This window comes from Phyllobates terribilis, unplaced genomic scaffold (assembly GCF_046119375.1).
Source record: "Phyllobates terribilis strain yellow unplaced genomic scaffold, ASM4611937v1 Scaffold_9__5_contigs__length_417890890, whole genome shotgun sequence".
NCBI classification, from domain to species: domain Eukaryota; kingdom Metazoa; phylum Chordata; class Amphibia; order Anura; family Dendrobatidae; genus Phyllobates; species Phyllobates terribilis.
Window position 1 is genome coordinate 209760785 of NW_027362769.1, and position 21776 is coordinate 209782560.

Here is a 21776-nt window from a genome sequence, read left to right on the forward strand (position 1 = left end):
AACATAGCGGGCATAAACAGAAGGATTGTCAGGGCTTCCATTACATATTAGTGGCAGGTTAGGGTGGTACAATGACCTGACAGGTCATCTTTAAATTGCAGTTCTATTATGAAAACACTTCTGGATTCTCATTCACCACATGAATAGAATTAAACTGTTCATAAATAGATAAAATATAATAGTAAATAAAAAATAATGGTGCAAATTAAAAATCTTACACTTCTGGCGAACCCCTACTCCAAGTGACTTACTGCAGGGGCGGGTGAAGCATTGTATCATTTTATATTCTGACTAAGACCTCTTCCTTGGGCAGCCAAAAATTCAGTTTGCCATTCTTAGTAAAAGTGACAAGTCCTATGTAAGCTTAGGAGGAACCTCCTTAATGTACATTCAGGAAACACTGGTTGGGAATCAGTACAGTAGGGTCTTCCAGGGTTTGTACAGGTGGGCTTTCAATCACAGCCACCCTGCTGCTGGAAATTGTGTGGACACAATGGAGCACATGTACCTCAAAATGAAAGAAAGAGTTAAAAAATAAATGAAAAAATGCCAACATGACACTGTGTAATGTAGGGTATTGAGATTTCCCATTATTACAGTATCGCTCTACTTACCTGATACAATCGATGTTTTTCATTTGAGTCCTTTTCATTCACAGATAAATCAAAGCCGGCTTCTTTTCTTTCTACATCAAGATAATATTTTCTGCAATTAAATGTATTAACATTTTTAATGTGTTAAATCTTATAATGCTACAATGCACATCTACTATCTATCTAAAAATCAAAAATAGACGGCACTCCAGAACATAGCGGACCTATCTATCTATCTATCTATCTATCTATCTATCTATCTATCTATCTATCTCATATCTATATATTATCTCTCTTCCATTTATCTATATCTATTTTCTATCTTATATCTATCTAGCTAGCTATTATCTATCTTCTATTTATCAATTATCTATGTATCCTATCTATCTATCTTTCTATTATTGATCATCTATCTATTATCTATCCCTGTCTATTATCTATCTATCTATCTATCTATCTATCTATCTATCTATCTATCTATCTATCTATCTATCTATCTGTCTATCTATTATCTCTCTTCTATTCATCTCTCTGTTATCTATCTCCCATCTGTCATTATCTATGTATCTGTTATTTATCTTCTATTTATCTACTTTATCTTTTTATTTATCTGTTATTTCTCTTCCTATACTTTTAACTGTCTATTGTCTGGTACTATCTATCTCTTACACAGTAGTTGTTACATTGTTTGATGCTGCAGATGTTTTGCTTCTACACATTGTTTTATTTTCATTTTGAGCCTTGATGTGTCCTTTGTATTCTTAGTCTTGTTGTGACCCAATATGTATAATTTTGTATCTCACTGACTTTGAGTTGTGTATAGTTCTCTCTAATCTACTATCTGTGATAAAGTTCTCAATTCTCACCATCTGCTGCCTTTGTTTTTAAAAACTCAGTTTTACTGGCATAAAACTGCTTGAAATGTTACAAAATTTTTGTACAACTTTTTTTGTTATTTTACAACTTTTGGTACTTTTATACCAGTGCTGGTCAGCTGCACTTACTTTTTGAAAAGTGGGCAAAACTTAGCTGAGAGGGCTGTGGCTGAACGTACCCAAGAAATTCATCATAATTTATGGCAAAAAAATTGTGTAAATTATAACAGAAATGTACTCTAGTCCCTGACTGTAATAAAGTCTCTGACTATAGGAACATTTCTGGCCGGTGGAGCAAGGCAGCTGAAAGATGCACCTAAATGAATACGTTGTGCACACCTCATAATGAAGTTGGCACCTCTTACTCCAGTGCACAGTTCATCAAGACTGGGAGACAAAAGACAAACATTGCAAGCAGATTAGCTATACTGGTGACCATACAGTGGGAATGGTGTGTGTCTATGTAACTTCCACAATGGACACATCTATAAATATACAGTATATCAGCTGATTATTTGGGGTCAGACTTCTTTGTAGTTTTGACACTTATCTGAGTATTTATGTCGCCTCCTTTGGCCAATGTGTATTGAGGAACTACTGGGAGTGAACTGAAGAATCGTGATGAGGTCTGGCTTGTAAAATCCAAACTAAGAAGCATTACGGCAACATATCTATATATCTACTATATCTATCTATATATCTATTATCTATCTATCTATCTATCTAACTATCTATCTACTGTATCTATCTATCTATCTATCTATCTATCTATCATCCGTCTATTATCTATTTGTCTATTGTATATCTATCTCTCATGTATATCTATCTCTCATATCTATCTATATATTATCTATCTAGAGAATATGAAAAGAAGGGAGCACTCCAATCACAAAAATATTCTGAAAAAAGTGAACTTTATTAAGCCCAAATAGCGACGTTTCGGTTCGTAGAAACTTTCACTATCTATTATCTATCATCTAACTATCTATCTATATTATTATCTATCTACTGTATCTATCTATCTATTATCTATCCATCTATATATATCTCCATCTATCTGTTTATCTATCAATTATATATATATATCCCATATCTATCTATTATCCATTTATCTATTATCTATATCTATCTATCACATATCTATCTATTATCTACATCTAGCTATCTATTATCTATCACCTATCTAATATCTATCTACACTGCTCAAAAAAATAAAGGGAACACTTAAGCAACAGAATATAACTCCAAGTAAATCAAACTTCTGTGAAATCAAACTGTCCACTTAGGAAGCAACACCGATTGACACTCAATTTCACATGCTGTTGTGCAAATGGAATAGACAATAGATGGAAATTATTGGCAATTATCAAGACACAATCAATAAAGGAGTGGTTCTGCAGGTGGGGACCACAGAACACATGTCAGTACCAATGCTTTCTGGCTGATGTTTTGGTCACTTTTGAATGTTGGTTGTGCTTTCACACTCGTGGTAGCATGAGACGGACTCTACAACCCACAGAAGTTGCTCAGGTAGTGCAGCTCATCCAGGATGCACATCAATGCGAGCTGTGGCAAGAAGGTTTGCTGAGTCTGTCAGCATAGTGTCCAGAGGCTGGAGGCGCTACCAGGAGACAGGCCAGTACACCAGGAGACGTGGAGGGGGCCGTAGGAGAGCAACAACCCAGCAGCAGGACCGCTACCTCCTCCTTTGTGCAAGGAGGAACAGGAGGAGCACTGCCAGAGCCCTGCAAAATGACCTCCAGCAGGCCACAAATGTGCATGTGTCTGCACAAATGGTTAGAAACTGACTCCATGAGGGTGGTATGAGGGCCCGACGTCCACAGATGGGGGTTGTGCTCACAGCCCAACACCGTGCAGGAAGCTTGGCATTTGCCACAGAACACCAGGATTGACAAAGTAGCCACTGGCGCCCTGTGCTCTTCACAGATGAAAGCAGGTTCACACTGAGCACATGTGACAGAGTCTGGAGACGCCATGGAGAGCGATCTACTGCCTGCAACATCCTTCACCATGACCGGTTTGGCAGTGGGTCAGTAATGGTGTGGGGTGGCATTTCTTTGGAGGGTCGCACAGCCCTCCATGTGCTCGCCAGAGGTAGCCTGACTGCCATTAGGTACCGAGATGAGATCCTCTGACCCCTTGTGAGACCATATGCTGGTGCGGTTAGCCCTGGGTTCCTCCTAATGCAGGACAATGCCAGATCTCATGTGGCTGGAGTGTGTCAGCAGTTCCTGCAAGATGAAGGCATTGAAGCTTTGGACTGGCTCGCCCATTCCCCAGACCTGAATCCGATTGAGCACATCTGGGACATCATGTCTCGCTCCATCCAACAGCGTCACGTTGCACCATAGACTCTCCAGGAGATGGCGGATGCTTTAGTCCAGGTCTAGGAGGAGATCCCACAGGAGACCATCCGCAACCTTGTCAGGAGCATGCCCAGGCATTGTAGGGAGGTCATATAGTCATGTGGAGGCCACACACAATACTGAGCCTCATTTTGACTTGTTTTAAGGACATTACATCAAAGTTGGATCAGCCTGTAGTGTGTTTTTCCACTTTAATTTTGGGGGTGACTCCAAATCCAGGCCTCCACTGGTTAATAAATTTGATTTCCATTGATGATTTTTGTGTGATTTTGTTGTCAGCACATTCAACTTTGTACAGAACAAAGTATTCAATGAGAATATTTCATTCATTCAGATCTAGGATGTGTTATTTGAGTGTTCCCTTTATTTTTTGAGCAGTGTATTATCTATATATTTGTCTATTATCTATCTATCTAGCTATCTAAATAGAAAAAACTGATAGCAGCACAAACTTGAGCAGATTTTGGGTGCGATACTTCCTGAGTAATGCGGTTGCAAATGTAAAATATATAAATGGAAAAAATCAGGCAGCACTGCAGTTCAAAGAAAAATTGTGGACTTAAAGTGGATTAAAGTCCACAATTTTTCCTTGAACTGGAGTGCTGCCTGATTTTTTTCCAGTAATCTATCTATTATCTATCACAGCCCCACTCACAGCCTTGCAGCCACTGCCGGGATGATGACACTACTGGGGACAGTGCAGTCCATGCTCCTCGCTCGCTGTCTCCAGTCTTCTGCAGATAGATGTTGTCTGCAGCCATAGTAACACAGGGTGTGGACCATGAAGCAATTCGTCTTCGACAAAATGGCGCCTGCACTGCGGACATTTATGGTCAAATAATTTTTATCTCTACAATAAGAGTCAAGCGTCGGCGGTTTCCCAGCAGCGGCCGCAGATCTGATGACGTCACGGGGAGCTGCGAACTTTATGTGACAGCGACAGGTCTGTGGCAGCAAGAAGGTCGCGGACTGCAAGTGTAATGGAGAAGGCTGCGGGGCTGTGGAGGCTGCGGCCGCTGTACTGCAGCCTCTCCGGGAGGCCAGGTAACCCTCCATGTGTGTGCTGCACTGCTCTCATCTGCTGCTAACATTACGACCCCCAACGTCCCGGGATGTTTTATGGCAATTGTAGTTTGTCAGCAGGGCAGATGGATACAAGGACGAGTTATGGGGAGATGTAACGGGGTCTTCTGGGTATTGCAGTGCTTCTCTGATTTCTGGGAAATGAGGCCGGGCAAGGGGTGTTCACACCGGTGCTGTAAGTATCAGGCCCTGCCCCCACCCTGAACCTGTGCTCCCCAACACCAGGCAGTGGTCACTGTAATATTAAAGGGGTCGTTCACTGACATTGATGATAATGATACTTAGCATAGCTCATCAGTTTTAGTGGGGTCTGACACCCAGCGCCTGCACTGATAAGCTATTGTCAGCTGGATGTAAACACTGTGTGAAGGGTACAGCTCAGCTCCAAACACTGCGTAGTGGCTGCTCCTGTTACCGCAGCTCCGCTCCTGTTACCGCAGCTCCGCTCCTGTTACCGCAGCTCCGCTCCTGTTACCGCAGCTCCGCTCCTGTTACCGCAGCTCCGCTCCTGTTACACCCCCAAACCGCTTAGTGGCCGCTCCCACTACTGCAGCTCCGCTCCCATTATTGCCGCTCCGCACCCACTACACCACGTAGTGGTCGCTCCCACTACTGCAGCTCCACACCTACTACTGTAGTTCTGCTCCTGTTACTGCATCTCTGCTCCCACTACTGCAGCTCCGCTCCCCGAAGCAAATTCCTCTTCACTTTCGCTACTGCAGCTCTGCTCCCATTATTGCAGCTCCACACCCACTACACCGTGTAGTGGCCGCTCCCACTACTGTAGCTCCACACCTACTACTGTAGTTCTGCTCCTGTTAGTGCATCTCTGCTACCACTACTGCAGCTCCGCTCCCCGAAGTGAATTCCTCTTCACCTTCGCTACTGCAGCTCCGCTCCTGTTCTTTTCAGTAGGATCAGATCTGTCCTATTTACAAGAGATAAACTTTGGTGCAACCCCTTTAGCCGTTAATGACCCACCATTTTTTTTTGGTCTCTGCATTTTAGGAGCCATAACTTTTATGTTTTTGCAATGACGCAGCTCCATCAGGTGTTGGGGAAGGATTTCATTTATTGAAGGCCTTTTGGGAACTCAAATCACTCACTGTGCAATTGATAATGATTGTTTTTTATGATGCAAATAATGAAAAAAGTGATTTTACAGCCGTCTAACACGGTACATAACCTTGCTTTCTTTTCACACACTTTCTAATACCTATAATGTGCATTTTCTCCTCATTATCAGGAATAAGGGGACGGTGCTGCGCCACGGTCTGTGCCGGTGCCGTCAGACATCACAGCTCAGGGCTTTACTCAGATGAAGAAAAAGCCTTGTTGGATAGAATAATACGAGTGGACCATGCTGGAGAATATGGAGCAAATCGTATTTATGCTGGACAGATGGTCGTGTTGGGCAGATCGTCGGTAGGACCCATCATTCAGGTGACTCAGTACTCTCCTTTTTTTAATATTAGCTATTGATAGGCAGTTGATGACAAATGTCATATATCGCAATGTCTTATATTTCTGGATGTGCTGTTACTTTACTGCTTGAAAAATTTGTCATTTTTGAAAACCTCAAAAATAAAAAAAAGTTCCAGCTCTGCTTGTATATTAATAATTGTGCCCTTCTTGTTGCAGCACATGTGGAATCAGGAGAAGGATCATTTGAAGAAGTTTAATGAGTTAATGATATCAAACAGAGTGCGGCCCACAGCCCTGCTGCCCTTCTGGAATGTGGCTGGATTTGCTTTAGGTGGGTTCTTTTGCCACATTATTAGGCACAGGTACCGCCTTGTCTTGGATCTCATGCTCACTAAAAGGATTTTATACGGCTAGTGAATGTACAGAGAAAGGCAACTAATTGAATTCCATTTCTTAAAGGGAATCTGTCAGCAGGTTTTTGGTCTGTAATCTGAGAACAGCATGCTGTAGGGGCAGAGAGCCTGATTCCAGTGATGTGTCACTTACTGGGCTGCGTGTTGTCATGTTGATACAATCACTGTTTTCTCTGCTGCAGATGTCGGAATGTTGAGCTCTGTAAAGCCCCGCCCACACCCCTGATTGGCTGCTTCCTGTGTACAGTGGTGGGTCGGGGTTGGACCAGGAGACAGACGCGAGACACTTAATCCTGTACTGATAATCTTCTGCTGATAAAACTTAGATTTTATTGAAACAGCAACACACAGCTTAATTGGTGACACATCGCTGGAATCAGGGTCTCTACCCTTACATTATGCAGCTTTCAGATGACATAGCAAAAACCTGCTGATAGATTCCCTTTAAATTAGGCCTGTAGTGGAACTTCACTGGGAAACTGTCAGTAGGACCGTGGTGCATTGTGCCCTAACTGCAGTGACAGGTGCCCTGATCCTATTGAACTATGTCTTACTCTTTTTAGATGAGTTATAGTTCTATTATATCATAACCTTCAAAGTTTCTCCATCTATAAATACGATATTACCACTGAAAAAATCAAATTATAAACAACCGAAACGTTTTAATAAAAATGATAGAGCTTATGCTAGAATAATATCATAATAGAAAGGGATGAAAAAGTATATAGTAATCAAGTTTATTGCCCAGTATACATATAAATGGCAAAAGGTAAACTAAAACAATAAATCAATCAGGATAAAGATGGAAAATTGATCATCTAAAACCACAAAAATTATCCTGAAAGAGACAATAGGTCGCCCAGAAGAGTACTCCCCCGGTCAGTATATAATATATACAAAAAATCGGAATAGACAGTAAAAACTGTCCATAAAGGATGTATAACAAAAATGATGCAAATATCTGTTAAAAAAACCCATACAAAAAATGACAAATATATTATTATCCAAATGTAATGAATAAATAATAAAACAAAAATAGGTGACACTGTGTAATACGTAACCCAGACAAGGTATATGTCATAAATGCACTGCAATAGGTGTCTTAATAAAGAACACTAAATGGCAACAACAGTTATTAGATGAAAAAATAAGTAACCTTATGTTATATATAAGTTATGCACAGCAATAAGTCACAATTGCAATACAGTGAGTATTATGGTAAATAACACACTTGATAGCAGCAATCAAATAAGGTGCAAAGTATATAACTATGGAACATAGTCATTACCGATGGACATTGGGGAGAGAAGCGAGGGGGTGCACAGGCACCTCGACGCGCGTTTCATAAGGAGACATCAAATTAATAAACTTGATTATTATATACATTCTTTTTTATCCCTCTTTTCTGCCTTTCTATTATGATATTATTCTAGTATAGCTCTATCATTTTGATTAGATAAGCAGTTCTTTTTGGTTGTTTTATAGTTCTGTTATAGGTATCCTAAAGATAAGTTTGTGTCTGCCAGCATCCTTGTGCCCAGCTCAGCATGGTGACAAGTCTCTCCCTATCCGGGAATACATATGAATAGCAATAGGCGCAGGAAGGAATTTTTTTCCCCTCTATGGCAAACTGGTCTGTGTGGTTGAGGCTGATTTTTGCTTTTTTGTCAGGTTTAGTCCTTTAACCCATACAATGCATTTCTTTTCATTTTCCTATCACCCATGACAGCACCACAACGAGAGAGGGGATCCGCCCTTCCAGGACAGGAAACCTACAGAATAAAAGGGCGGCGCCTTTCCACCACCTCAGTTGGTTTCCTGTCCTTGACTGGGAGCCTTGTTAAAACGGCGGCAGAAGAAAGAAGAGAAGATTATTCCCAGACCTGGGCCGGACGGTTTCCAACAAGGCACAGTGTCTGCTGCGGCCGGCGCCAGGGACCTGGAAGCGCCATGGTGGGTCCAAGGGGGCCTGTTCCGTCGGACGGGCGCGAGCAGCAGCCGCACCATTACCTTATGGTGGCCTGGCAGCTACGCATCCCGGTTGCGCAGGCGCAGGACGCTATCCAGGAAATCGCGCCCTAAGACGCACGCCGGTGAAAAAAATAAGTAGCGGAGACCCATGTCTTCTAACATGTTTCCGACTACTGTTTTGTACCAGCCTGCGGCCCTGATGTCGAGCGTACCGGAGGGTCCTTAATGGGAGAACCTTAGACAGGCTTACCTGTTGAAGATCCGGATATGACTGAGCAGTGCCCCTGCCTGGGGTCGGCTGCTCCAGCTCTGCACGTCAGTGAGAGAGCAGCTGTGGAACTGCGCCCCTGTCTGGGGTCGTCAGCTCCAGCTCCATGCATCAGCACCCATACTGCTCAGGAACCAGTACCAGGCTCTCACGCAGGAGAACCTTGAAGAAATACAGCAAGATAAGACTTTGCCAGCAATGAATAACCTTGTAAGTCCTCAGAATCCTCCTGGATGGAGAAAGAAGAATGTTGTGAAGAAAAAACGAAGAGTGGTGGTCATGGGGGATTCCCTGTTAAGAGGAACAGAGGCCGCTATCTGCAGACCAGACATAACCTCAAGAGAAATGTGCTGTCTTCCTGGAGCAAAAATTAAAGATGTGTCTGACAGGATATCAAGACTCTTCAGACCTACAGATCACTACCCATTCCTGCTAATACATGTGGGGACAAATGACACCGCAAGAAAGGACCTGGAAACCATCTGCAGTGACTTTGAAGACTTAGGCAAGAAAGTGAAAGAATTGGGAGCGCAGGTGGTCTTCTCATCCATCCTCCCAGTGGATGACCATGGAACAATGAGGTGGAATAAGATTCTACAGGTGAACAACTGGCTACGTCGATGGTGCCGTCAACAAGGATTTGGATTTCTGGATCACGGGATAAATTACCTATACGATGGACTACTTGCTAGAGATGGGGTGCACCTTACGAAGACTGGAAAACATGTATTTGGAAGTCGCCTTGCTACACTCATCAGGAGAGCTTTAAACTAGAACAATGTGGGAAGGGAAGCAAAAGGCCAGAAAAAGCCATACAGCTGACAAATACTATTGAGATCTCTGCTACTGGAAGTGGAAAGAAAGAACAAAGACAAAAAAATCTAAATAAAAATATGGGAGGAAGAGAAACCAATCACAAACTAAAATGTTTTTATACAAATGCACAAAGCATGGGCAACAAACAAGGAGAATTGGAACTACTAATGCAGGAAAAGAAATATGATGTCATTGGAATCACTGAAACTTGGTGGGACGATACACATGATTGGAATAAAAGGCTAAAAGGATACAACTTATTTGCAAGAAACAGAATTGATAAACGAGGAGGAGGTGTCGCATTGTATGTTAGAAAAGCGTATATCTGCACAGAGATTGAAGCTTCAGAGACTGGGAGTTCTGTGGAAACTGTTTGGGTAAGAATACAAGGAGAGAACAACGGAAAGGACACCATTGTAGGCATTTACTACAGGCCACCTGGGCAAGCTGAAGATATGGATGAACTCTTTATGTATCAAATGACCAAGTTCTCCAAAAAATATGACGTAGTGGTCATGGGAGATTTCAACTATCCAGACATTTGTTGGGAATCTCTCTCAAGTAAAACTAACAGGTCAAGCAAATTCTTATCCTCTCTTGCTGACAACTTTATCTTCCAAAAGGTAGGGGAGAAAACAAGGGGATCTGCTACTTTGGATCTAATCCTTATAAACAGGGAGGAAATGGTTGAGGAGGTAAAGGTGGCTGGGACCCTAGGAGGCAGCGATCATGCTATTATAGAATTTTGGATAACTAGAGGAGGAAGACATGTGAAGACTCAAACTTCAAGGTTAGATTTTAGAAAGGCAGATTTTAAGAGACTCAGAAAGAGAATAGGAGGGATCCAATGGCTGGATGTCCTTAAGGACAAAAATGTCCAGGAAGGATGGGAAATTTTTAAAAATGAGATTCTCAAAGCACAATTGTTAACAATCCCGAAAAGTAGGAAGAATGGGAAGCATTTAAGGAAACCAGGATGGATGAACACAGAACTTAAACACATGCTAAAAAGAAAGAAAGAAATGTTTATTAAATGGAAAGAGGGAGGCATATCTAAAGAAGATTATAATGCAGTCTGCAGATCCTGCAGGGCACGTATCAGGTTAGCTAAAGCTGACAATGAATTAAGGCTTGCAAGAGATGTCAAAAGCAATAAAAAAGGATTTTGGGGGTATGTCAAAAGTAAAAGAAAAGTCAAAGATGCTATAGGATTTTTACAGGATGAAAATGGAGAAATGGTAAGAGAGGATGTTGAGAAGGCCGAACTTTTTAATTCCTATTTTGCATCTGTTTTCTCTCAGAAAGAAAATGTAATATCAACTGATTTTCACTGTCCTTTTAAAGGAATAGAAGAATCCAAGTTATCTGTAAACAGAAAGATTGTGAGGGAATATTTAGCTAACATAAATGAGTTCAAGTCTCCAGGTCCAGATGAATTACACCCCAGAGTACTGAAGGAGATCGTAGAAGAAATTTTAGAACCACTCTCCATAATCTTTGAAAATTCTTGGAGAACAGGAGAAGTCCCAGAAGACTGGAGAAGAGCAAATGTTGTTCCTATCTTCAAAAAGGGGAAGAAGGTGGACCCAGGGAACTATAGGCCGGTGAGTCTGACTTCTATACCAGGAAAGATCTTTGAACAAATTATTAAACATCATGTATGTAAGTACCTGGATAAGAATGAAGTGATTAACCAGAGTCAGCATGGGTTTGTAACTAACAAGTCATGTCAGACTAACTTAATTTCCTTCTATGACAGAATCACTGACTGGGTGGATCAGGGAAATGCTGTAGATATAGTATATCTTGACTTCAGCAAAGCATTTGACAAAGTATCTCACACCATCCTTATTGAAAAAATGACCAAGTATGCAATGGACCAGGCAACTGTTAGGTGGATTCATAACTGGCTTAGTGATCGGACTCAAAGGGTGGTTGTAAATGGCTTCACATCCAGCTGGATGAATGTCTCAAGTGGGATACCACAGGGCTCTGTCCTGGGACCTGTATTGTTCAACATCTTCATCAATGATTTAGATGAAGGAATTGAGGGTAAACTGATTAAATTTGCTGATGACACAAAGCTAGGAGGGATAGCTAATACTAGAGAAGAGAGAGAGAGGATTCAAAAAGACCTAAATAAACTGGAGCAGTGGGCAGCAACCAACAGAATGGTTTTTAACAGGGAAAAATGCAAAGTACTACATCTGGGCAATAAAAATGAAAAAAGCATATACAGAATGGGAGGAATAGAGCTAAGCAACAGTACATGTGAAAAAGACTTAGGTATACTAATAGATCATAGACTGAACATGAGTCAACAGTGTGATGCAGCAGCAAAAAAGGCAAATACAATTCTGGGATGTATTAACAGAAGCATACAGTCTAGATCACGTGAAGTCATTATCGGTCTTTACTCCTCTTTGGTCAGACCTCATCTGGAATACTGTGTACAGTTTTGGGCACCACATTTTAAAAAAGACATAGACAAACTGGAGCAAGTTCAGAGAAGAGCGACCAGAATGGTGACTGGTCTGCAAACCATGTCCTATGAGGAACGGTTGCAGGATTTGGGAATGTTTAGCTTGCAAAAAAGAAGACTGAGAGGAGACTTAATAGCTGTCTACAAATATGTCAAGGGCTGTCACATTGTAGAAGGATCATCTTTATTCTCATTTGCACAGGGAAAGACTAGAAGCAACGGGATGAAACTAAATGGGAGGAGACACAGATTAGATATTAGAAAAAACTTTTTGACAGTTAGGGTGATTAATGAGTGGAACAGGCTGCCACGAGAGGTGGTGAGTTCCCCTTCAATGGACGTCTTCAAACAGAGGCTGGACAGACATCTGTCTGAGATGATTTAGTGAATCCTGCTTTGAGCAGGGGGTTGGACCAGATGACCCAGGAGGTCCCTTCCAACTCTACCATTCTATGACTTCTATGACTCTATGAATTGCACCCCTGTCTGGGGTCAGCAGCTCCAGCTCTGTGCATCAGTGAGAGAGCAGCTGTGGAACTGCGCCCCTGTCTGGGGTCAGCAGCTCCAGCTCTGTGCATCAGTGAGAGAGCAGCTGTGGAACTGCGCCCCTGTCTGGTGTCGGCAGCTCCAGCTCCGTGCATCAGTGGAGAAGCTGCTGTGGAACTGCGCCCCTGTCTGGAGTCGGCAGCTCCAGCTCCGTGCATCAGTGGAGAAGCTGCTGTGGAACTGGATCCTGTCTGGGGTCGGCACCTCAAGCTCTGCACGTCATTGAGAAAGCAGCTGTGGAACTGCGCCCCTGTCTGAGGTCGGCAGCTCCAGCTCCATGCATCAATGGAGAAGCTGCTGTGGAACTGCGCCCCTGTCTGGGGTCAGCAGCTCCAGCTTTGATCGGCGCACTATTGGAGGCACCCCTGCCTGTGGTTGACAACCCCAGTATTGCTCAGGCATGGCCGGATGGAGAGGAACAGGCCTGTGACTTGGTCCAGCCTCCGAATCCTTACAGCTGGTGGTGAGTGATCTTCGTGAATGTTTACCTTGTTTATGGGGCCCTTTCCTTGTTATGGTTACTAGGAAAGGCTGAAGGAAGTTAGCGCAAAACTCAAAAATGGGTGTGTGTGCGCTCTGTAAGACCCCATCTGGGTCAAGGGCCTCGTGCTTTAAATTTGGCTTCAGGACGGAAGCTGGACCTTAGACCTCTAGGCTAAAGTTAGCCACATGTCTGGGCCGCACAGAGCCTCATGATTGGGCTTCAGAATTTACCACAAAAATGAGCCTCAATCTGCTCAGTAAATGTTAAAGTAACACTCAGAGGTTTTTACTGTTGTCCTCCAGTCTGTGTACTCCATCCATAGGACGGCACATGGTGTTAATACAGCACATGGTCTCTGTGAAGGTCTGCTGTCCAGCTGCGTCTCATCAGTTGGCTCCTTTAGATGGGGCTAGTCTGACAATTGAGATTTACCACCCAAAGGAAAGGTTTATCCTTCATTCAGATGGATTACTCTTTTAAATTAAAAATCTGAGCGCAGTGCCTCACAGTGCCTTATAAAGCCTCTTTGCGCTTCACAAAGAGCACATCATAGTGCTTCATAGAATCATAGAATGGTAGAGTTGGAGGGGACCTCCTGGATCATCTGGTCCAACCCCCTGCTCAAAGCAGGATTCACTAAATCATCTCAGACAGATGTCTGTCCAGCCTCTGTTTGAAGACGTCCATTGAAGGGGAACTCACCACCTCTCGTGGCCACCTGCTCCATTCATTGATCACCCTAACTGTCAAAAAGTTTTTTCTAATATCTAATCTGTGTCTCCTCCCATTCAGTTTCATCCCATTGCTTCTAGTCGTTCCTTGTGCAAATGAGAATAAAGATGATCCTTCTTCAATGTGACAGCCCTTGAGATATTTGTAGACCGCTATGAAGTCTCCTCTCAGTCTTCTTTTTTGCAAGCTAAACATTCCCAAATCCTGTAACCGTTCCTCATAGGACATGGTTTGCAGACCGGTCACCATTCTTCATAGCATAGCGCTTTATAGCACATTATAGTGCCTCATGGCACATCATAGTGCGTCATAGCATAGCGCTTCATAGCACATCATAGTGCCTCATAGCACATCATAGCATAATGCCTCATAGCACATCACAGTGCCTCATAGCACATCACAGTGCCTCATAGCACATTATAGTGCCTCATAGCACATTATAGTGCCTCATAACGCATCATAGTGCCTCATAGCACTTCACAGTGCCTCATAACGCATCATAGTGTCTCATAGCACATCATAGTGCTTTATAGTGCTTCATGGCATAGTGTCTCATAGCACTCCATAGCGACTTATGGCTCTTCATAGCTCCTCATAGCATAACATATCATAGTGACTCATAGCATATCATAGTGCCTTATGGTGCATTCATAGTGCCTTTTAGTACCTCATGGGGCCTTATAGTGTCTCTCGGTGCTTCAGGGTGCCCCTGTGCCTTGTAGTGCTTTATAGGGTGTCTGTGCCTTGCAACGCCCCTGTGCTTCATAGTCCCTCTTTGTAAAGGTACTGGTTACACAACTAAGTTTATGTCTGACAAAACCAAGTTCAGCAACTTACCGAATTCAGGGGGAAAAATATCCTAGCCTCTATTTTTGAGACAGAGGGTGGCAGTATTCCTGGCTGGTGCTCAGCTGGCTCGGTGTAATGCCGATTGGGGGCAGGTGACAATAAGAGCGCTTCCTTAGTTTTGCAGGTTAATAATAAACCTTGTAGGGTTTCACTCTTAAAGGTAGGAGGCATCATGTAGTGCTCATACAGCCATTGTGGGTTTGGTCCAATCGAGCGCAGTTTTATTGCTTTTTACAGGTTGCACAGAAGTCCTAAACATTAATATTTCTGGTCTTGTCCAAGCTCTGACTAAATAGGACAGACCCTGACTACTCATATACAGCTCAGCTAACCCAGCTTGACCAAACAAAATAATATTTATCCATGGCAACCACTGATACTTGTGGAGTCTGGCCTGTGTCTCTGATTAGCTCCAAGACACATACCATCTGCTCTGCTCTCCAGCAGTCTGACTAAGGTGAATGCCTAGCCTGCTCTAGTGCTTAGCTCTCCAGGTGCCCTAATAAAGACCTGTAAAGCTATTATTTAACCCAGTCCTACCTGGGTTTGCTACAACCTGAAGGGGCTGTACAGATTTCTGAGAGTTAGATCATTGGAAATGGACTCTTTAAGACCTGCTAGTAAATCTGCAATTCCAGTTTGCTATATAGTAGTATAGGCGTTTAAGGAGGTATAAAATCAGGTTCCAATTCACATGAAGCATCAAATTTCCTGAGAATAGTTCTTAGCATAAAATGAGGATTTAGGCTTTCAGTTTGTGTCCTTCCATTCAGATGTTAATGAGCCTTAAGGCTTTATGGAAAATTATAATAGTTAGGACAACTCTCATATCGAAGGAAGAGGCATTGACAATAGTTTACCTGAACTATTTCGGGATTATGGACAGATCCATCGAGTGCTGCAGAACTCACTGGGCAGTGAGTAAGATTTGTAGTCTTCCAAGGTAGAATAAGGAGTCTTGCTATATGTCAAAATTAATAAGCAGTCTGAACAATGCAATATTGCTGTTAATAACTCTAATCTCCTACATTCCAGTAGTAGCATGGTCACGGGTACACACCCGGGGGCTGCCTCTAAAGATCCGGTTCCTCTAACCTAAAGAAGCTTTAGGCAGTATATAAGAAAGCTCCGTTCATCTATGCATTGTCACAATGTAAAGGTCTGGTCATACAACAGAGTAGCTTTATCTTACGTAAAAAGATAGGCTAGCTCCGGAACCGACCCATCTCCCGAAGATGGCTTCCAATTTCCATAGAAGTCAGGAAATTGTGCACCCTACTTTCTGCGCTAATCCGGGGAATCCATAGCAGAACAATAAGAAAGCGGATGTCCCCATCAAGCATTATGTAAGGTTGCGATTCAGTCTTTACCTCTCTTTGTGGTGCTGTCATGGGTGATAGGAAAACACTAAATTACTTACCGGTAATGTGATTTTCCTGAGCCCATGATAGCACCCTTATATTCCCTCCCATCACTGGTAGAAGTTGATCACTTCATTTCCTTCGTCGTGTTTCATTCACGCGGTGTGTAGAAGGAAAAATCATGGGATATATAACTATTAAGTAGTGTCCTCTCATACTCTGTAAAAAACTGAGGTGGTAGAGAGGCACCGCTCTTTTTTATTCTGTAGGTTTCCTGTCCTGGAAGGTCAGATCTTCTCTCTCGTTGTGGTGCTGTCATGGGCTCAGGAAAATCACATTACTGGTAAGTAATTTAGTGTTTTTCCTCAGGGTTTGGGACGGCCCTACTGGGAAGAAAAGGTGCAATGGCCTGCACTGTGGCTGTAGAAGAGACCATATCCAATCATTATAATAACCAGATCCGAACACTTATGGAGAGGTATCCTGAAAAACACAAGGAGTTACTGCAGGTATTCATACAGATGTCCGGCCAGGATTCCATGACAAACCCTACATTATAACATGTTTTCTATTGTTATCTACTTCAGGATAAAGCATAATACAGTGGGGAAAATAAGTATTTGGTACACTGACAATTTTGCAAGTTTTCCCACCTACAAAGAATGGAGAGATCTGTAATTTTTATCATAGGTACACTTCACCTGTGAGAGACAGAATCTAAAAATAAAAACCAGAGAATCACATTGTATGATTTTTACATAATTAATTAGCATTTTATATTTTAGATACAGTAGGAAAACAGAACTTAGTATCTGGTACAGAAACCTTTGTTTGCAATTACAGAGGTCAGACGTTTCCTGTAGTTCTGGACCAGGTTTGCACACACTGCAGCAGGGATTTTGGCCCACTCCTCCATACAGATCTTCTCCAGATCTTTCAGGTTTCGGGCTGTCGCTGAGCAACATTGAGTTTCAGCTCTCTCCAAAGATTTTCCTTTGGGTTCAGGACTGGAGACTGGCTAGACCACTCCAGGACCTTGAAATGCTCATTACAGAGACACTTCTTAGTTGCCTTGGCTGGATGTTTTGGGTCATTATCTTGCTGGAAGACCCAGCCACGACCCATCTTCAGTGCTCTTACTGAGGGAAGGAGGTTGTTGGCCAAAATCTCGCGATACATGACCCCATGCATCCTCCCTTCAATATGGTGCAGTTGTTCTGTCCCTTTTGCAGAAAAGCACCCCCAAAGTATGATGTTTCCCCACCATTCTTCATGATTTGGACAGTGTTCTTGGGATTGTACTCATCCTTCTTCTTCCTCCAAACACGCCGGTGGAGTTGATACCAAAAAGTTCTATTTTGGTCTCATCTGACCACATGACCTTCTCCCATGCCTCCTCTCGATCATCCAGATGGTCATTGGCGAACTTCAAATGGACCTGGATATGTGCTGGTGTGAGCAGGGGGAACTTGCATGCCCTACAGGATTTTAATCCATGACGGTGTAGTGTGTTACTAATGGTAGTATTTGACACTGTGGTTCCAGCTCTCTTCAGGTCATTGACCGGGTCCTCCTGTGTAGTTCTAGGCTGATTCCTGACCTTTCTCAGAATTATCCTTACCCCACGAGGTGAAATCTTGCATGGAGCCCTGGACCGAGGAAGATTGACAGTCATCTTGTGTTTCTTCCATTTTCTAATAATTGTGCCAACAGTTGTTGCCTTCTCACCCAGCTGCTTGCCTATTGTCCTGTAGCCCATCCCAGCCTTGTGCAGGTCTACAATTTTACTCCTGGTGTTCTTAGACAGCTCTTTGGTCTTGGCCATGGTGGAGAGGTTGGAGTGTGATTGATTGTGTGGACAGGTGTCTTTTATACAGGTTACTAGTTCTAACAGGTGCAATCAATACAGGTAATGAGTGTAGAGTAGGAGGGCTTCTTAAAGAAAAACTAACAGGTCTGTGAGAGCCAGAATTCTTGCTGGTTGGTAGGTGATCAAATACTCATTTCATGCAATAAAATGCAAATTAATTATGTAAAAATCATAAAATGTGATTTTTCTGGTTATTATTTTTAGATTCTGTCTTTCACAATTGAAGTGTAAATACAATAAAAATTACAGATCTCTACATTCTTTGTAGGTGGGAAAACTTGCAAAATCTGCAGGGTATCAAATACTTATTTTTCTTACTGAATATAATATTCGTCCTTATGTAACTTGTAGTCCTTTTCTCTGCAGACCATAAAGCAGTTTCGGGATGATGAGATGGAGCACCACGATACAGGACTGGAACATGATGCCGAGCAGGTAAAAGAACTGAAACAGGAGCTAAAACATTTTCTTGAAATATTACTCTTTTTTTTTGCATCTAATTGTGCATGAAGAAGCTACCCAAATAATAATCAGTAAAAATCCCCTTTCATATCCAAAGTTTCTAAACAGACCCATGTGTTTTCGTGGTTACAGACAAACAAATCCTCTGTAGTCTAAAAGTCACACTTTCCTTCATCTGTCTACTATTTTTTTGGCTATCTGGTAGCTTAGCAAGAAGTTGGGGACACACATAGAGCTATTTGACTGCAGGATCAGACTACAGACTTGGGTTTTGTCTGGGAAATGGACAGTGTGAATGTGCTGTTTTACATTGCATGTATACCAACTTATGCTCCGGCTCATTTCTTTGGTTTTGCTGTAGTTTTTTGTACGTTGAATAAACAGGGGTGTGGCTCCCATAATCAATGCTTTAACTCCTTCCCAACATATGACATAGTATTACATCATATGTCGGATCCCTGTCTTTGATGCAGGCTCAGGAGCAGAGCCTGTATTCTTAACAACAGCAAGTGGAGCTGTTAACTTAAAAATATATATATAAAAAAAAAAAAAAAAAAAGAAATTTGAATCACCCCCTTTTCCACCAATAAAAATAAAATGTGTTATTGCTGCGTCTATAAAAATACAGTCCATCAAAATATAAAATTGGTTAACCCTTTCAATATATTATACATCGACGATGTCGTCGTAATAAAACTGACCTGGAGAATCATGCAGCCCGGTCATTTTTGCCATACTGTAATAACAAAACTCCAGAACAATTTTTATGTTTTTTTTTTTTTCATATCAAATGAATGGTGTCATTCAAAATTACAATTTGTTCCGTGAAAAACAAGCCCTTGATGTCAACGAAAAAATAAAAAACTTGTGGCTCCGGAGAATGAAAGGGAAAAAAAAAAGTGCAAAAACAGAAAATTTCCTGTTTGGGAAGGGGTTAAAAAAATTGTAAAATATTTGAAAAGCCGTGGACCACCCATGTGAGGTTTGTAAGTGCTGCCACATTGGTAGCCAGAAACATGGACGTAATAAACTGCTTTTAGGGACGAGTCAAGGACTATCAGAGCTTTTAAAGTCTGTCAGGGAGACACGGGCAGGATCATACAATATCCTGCCGCTGCCACCAATTTGTCAGGGATTTCTGCACCCGCACGATCCTGATTACTCACTACTTAGCTATCAGCAAGCGATCAGTGAGCATATGGCGTACACACCTCCGAATTCCAACGCATGGAATATGTGTATATGCCCCCCCGTACGATCACTGCCAGCTTCACGATACCACAATTAAGATTATTCGCTGCCACCACCAATCAGTTTTAAATATTCAAATACAATACAGGCCTGATCAGACGCCTGCTTTCTGGTAGTGTATGTGGCTTCGGGGGAGGAACGATTACAAAACAGAACTATTACATTTTATATTTAATCCAAAAAGGGAGGCAGTGTTTATGAAAAATATACGAAGATTTTACAAAGGGGGACAATACAGAATATACAGTTGCACAAAATAAGGGATTAACGGAAGAAACTTACTAGACTGATCGCAGAGATGATTGTTTAGCTGGAGGGGACGCGCTCCAATGGACCGTTATCGAATGGGACCCGTGCTTAAAAAATATGTATCTCCCGGCATGAGTGCAGACCGATCTTCAGCTGGATCTTTTATGGCGAAAGGCGGACTCTGCCCACACACTCCCCTGTGATGACCTCACGTGGGCTCGTCTCTGCCCCTCATGGTTTTATTAAACCTCTAACTTCTGATATAACTTTTTGCTGGTTACTTACAGAAGTTAGCAAGTGATGCCATATTTTTTATTGTGAATTTACCTTTCTATTAAGACCAGACATAACATGGCTGCTGTCCGTTATTTTTGTACTTTTGCGTTATAGCTAACCGGAAGAGCTCACAGATCCGGAAAAATGTGCATATTGTTCCTTAGCTAGCCCCTCTGCTAAAACTGTGGGTCCCATCATTATCGGAATTATAGAACTTCCTACAGTCCATATTTTGTGTCGGTGCCTATGAGACTGGTGAGCAAAAGGAGTTTGCAAATGAGGATGACCCTGCTATTGTACAGAGTGTGATAGAATTCTTTTGAATCTTAAACTAGCCGTTTCCTCTTTACCCAGGTGCCTATTCATCACCCATGTCTCTCTGTTTGGTATGATAATTTGCATAGATAATTGAGTTTGGGGCTTCCTTTGGCCCCTGTCATTTGCATAAAGGCAGCTGTCTAGATTGCTAGCTCCTCTTCCTTTGATAAATGGTATAGGGGAGGGGGAAGAGAGGTTTGGGGAAGGAGAAAAATTCTGATTATTTTCTATGACAAAGTCCCATTGAGTATTAATCTGAAGTAGTAACACTTGGCTATCTTGTTCACAGGCTCCCGCTTATTTCCTGCTGAAGAACGCCATACAGATGGGCTGTCGAGCCGCGGTGTATTTATCAGAACGCATATAAGAAAAGGAGATTTTTTTTTTTCTTAAACACGTAGCTAATAATGTAAGAAGAATTTTTACTGTCTTACAAAGTGAGAACCGTTTTATACTGCTTTCTTGAAATGAAACGCTGGAGAATTTGGAGTGTTTTATAAATGGCCACTAGGTGGCAGTGTGGATTTCTGGATATTAGTGATTGATCCAGAAAACACGTCTTATTCCGGAGGATCTTGACTTCTATGTAATGGAGGCAGTCATTTCTGGCGGATTAATCTGGATATACTGGAGCTTCTCAATTTATTAGAGAACGCAGAGGCACAACGTGTTTTAATATGAGCGTGTTTAATCTCTATGGTGCCAATAAAATGTCCTTATTTAAGTTATTGGTTTTATTAGTCATTGCTTATATAACACCGACATATTTCACAGCACTCATCCATGTCTTTGTAGTGTTAGAGGAAACCCACGAACGCACAGACAGAACCTGCATATGGGTGAATTGTAAAGCAGGACACCAGATGCTATGGTGCAACCAATAATGGGTGCCAGCGCAGTGCATGGGGGCCGGTGCAGCTTTCCACAGCATGACATGTATGAAAGCTTTATAGGGCTTGTCTTATTAATGGGCCCAGTGAGGTGAAAAAAATAAAAAATGTGATATTTGCCTCCTGAATAGTGTGTCTTTTGCTCCGACAAAATGTGAAGGTTGCAGCATTTACG

At 42.2% G+C, this 21776-nt stretch overlaps 2 protein-coding genes across 6 annotated transcripts in view; one reads left to right on the top strand and one right to left on the bottom strand.

The window, feature by feature from the left end:
• Positions 1–4650, bottom strand: part of LOC141162016 (uncharacterized) — an 80911-nt gene extending 76261 nt beyond the window's left edge. For 3 of the 5 annotated variants that reach the window (XM_073647636.1, XM_073647635.1, XM_073647634.1), the window contains exons 1-2: positions 4511–4650; positions 615–705 (exon numbers count right to left, since the gene is read on the bottom strand). Coding sequence is in view for 2 of the 5 variants with exons in the window: in XM_073647635.1 (XP_073503736.1) it covers positions 615–705; positions 4511–4638 (219 nt within the window). In the remaining 3 variants the exon portion in view is untranslated. Of the gene's footprint in view, positions 1–218; positions 509–614; positions 706–4510 lie in introns of all 5 variants that reach the window. The other 2 variants (XM_073647637.1, XM_073647638.1) reach the window with 2 other exon arrangements.
• Positions 4651–4720: 70 nt separating this feature from the next.
• COQ7 (coenzyme Q7, hydroxylase) lies at positions 4721–21435 on the top strand. Its single transcript, XM_073647639.1, has 6 exons — positions 4721–4899; positions 6185–6381; positions 6580–6694; positions 16655–16794; positions 18522–18590; positions 21001–21435. The coding sequence occupies exons 1-6, from the start codon at positions 4836–4838 to the stop codon at positions 21076–21078; spliced, it is 663 nt and encodes a 220-aa protein (XP_073503740.1). The 5' UTR covers positions 4721–4835; the 3' UTR covers positions 21079–21435.
• The last annotated feature ends 341 nt before the right edge of the window (positions 21436–21776 follow it).

Coding starts and splice junctions, on each gene's coding strand:
- COQ7 (XM_073647639.1), top strand. CDS start 4,836: ATGGAGAAGGCTGCGGGGCTGTGGAGGCTGCGGCCGCTGTACTGCAGC. Junction 4,900..6,184: donor CAGCCTCTCCGGGAGGCCAG/GTAACCCTCCAT, acceptor CCTCATTATCAG/GAATAAGGGGACGGTGCTGC. Junction 6,695..16,654: donor TGTGGCTGGATTTGCTTTAG/GTGGGTTCTTTT, acceptor GTTTTTCCTCAG/GGTTTGGGACGGCCCTACTG.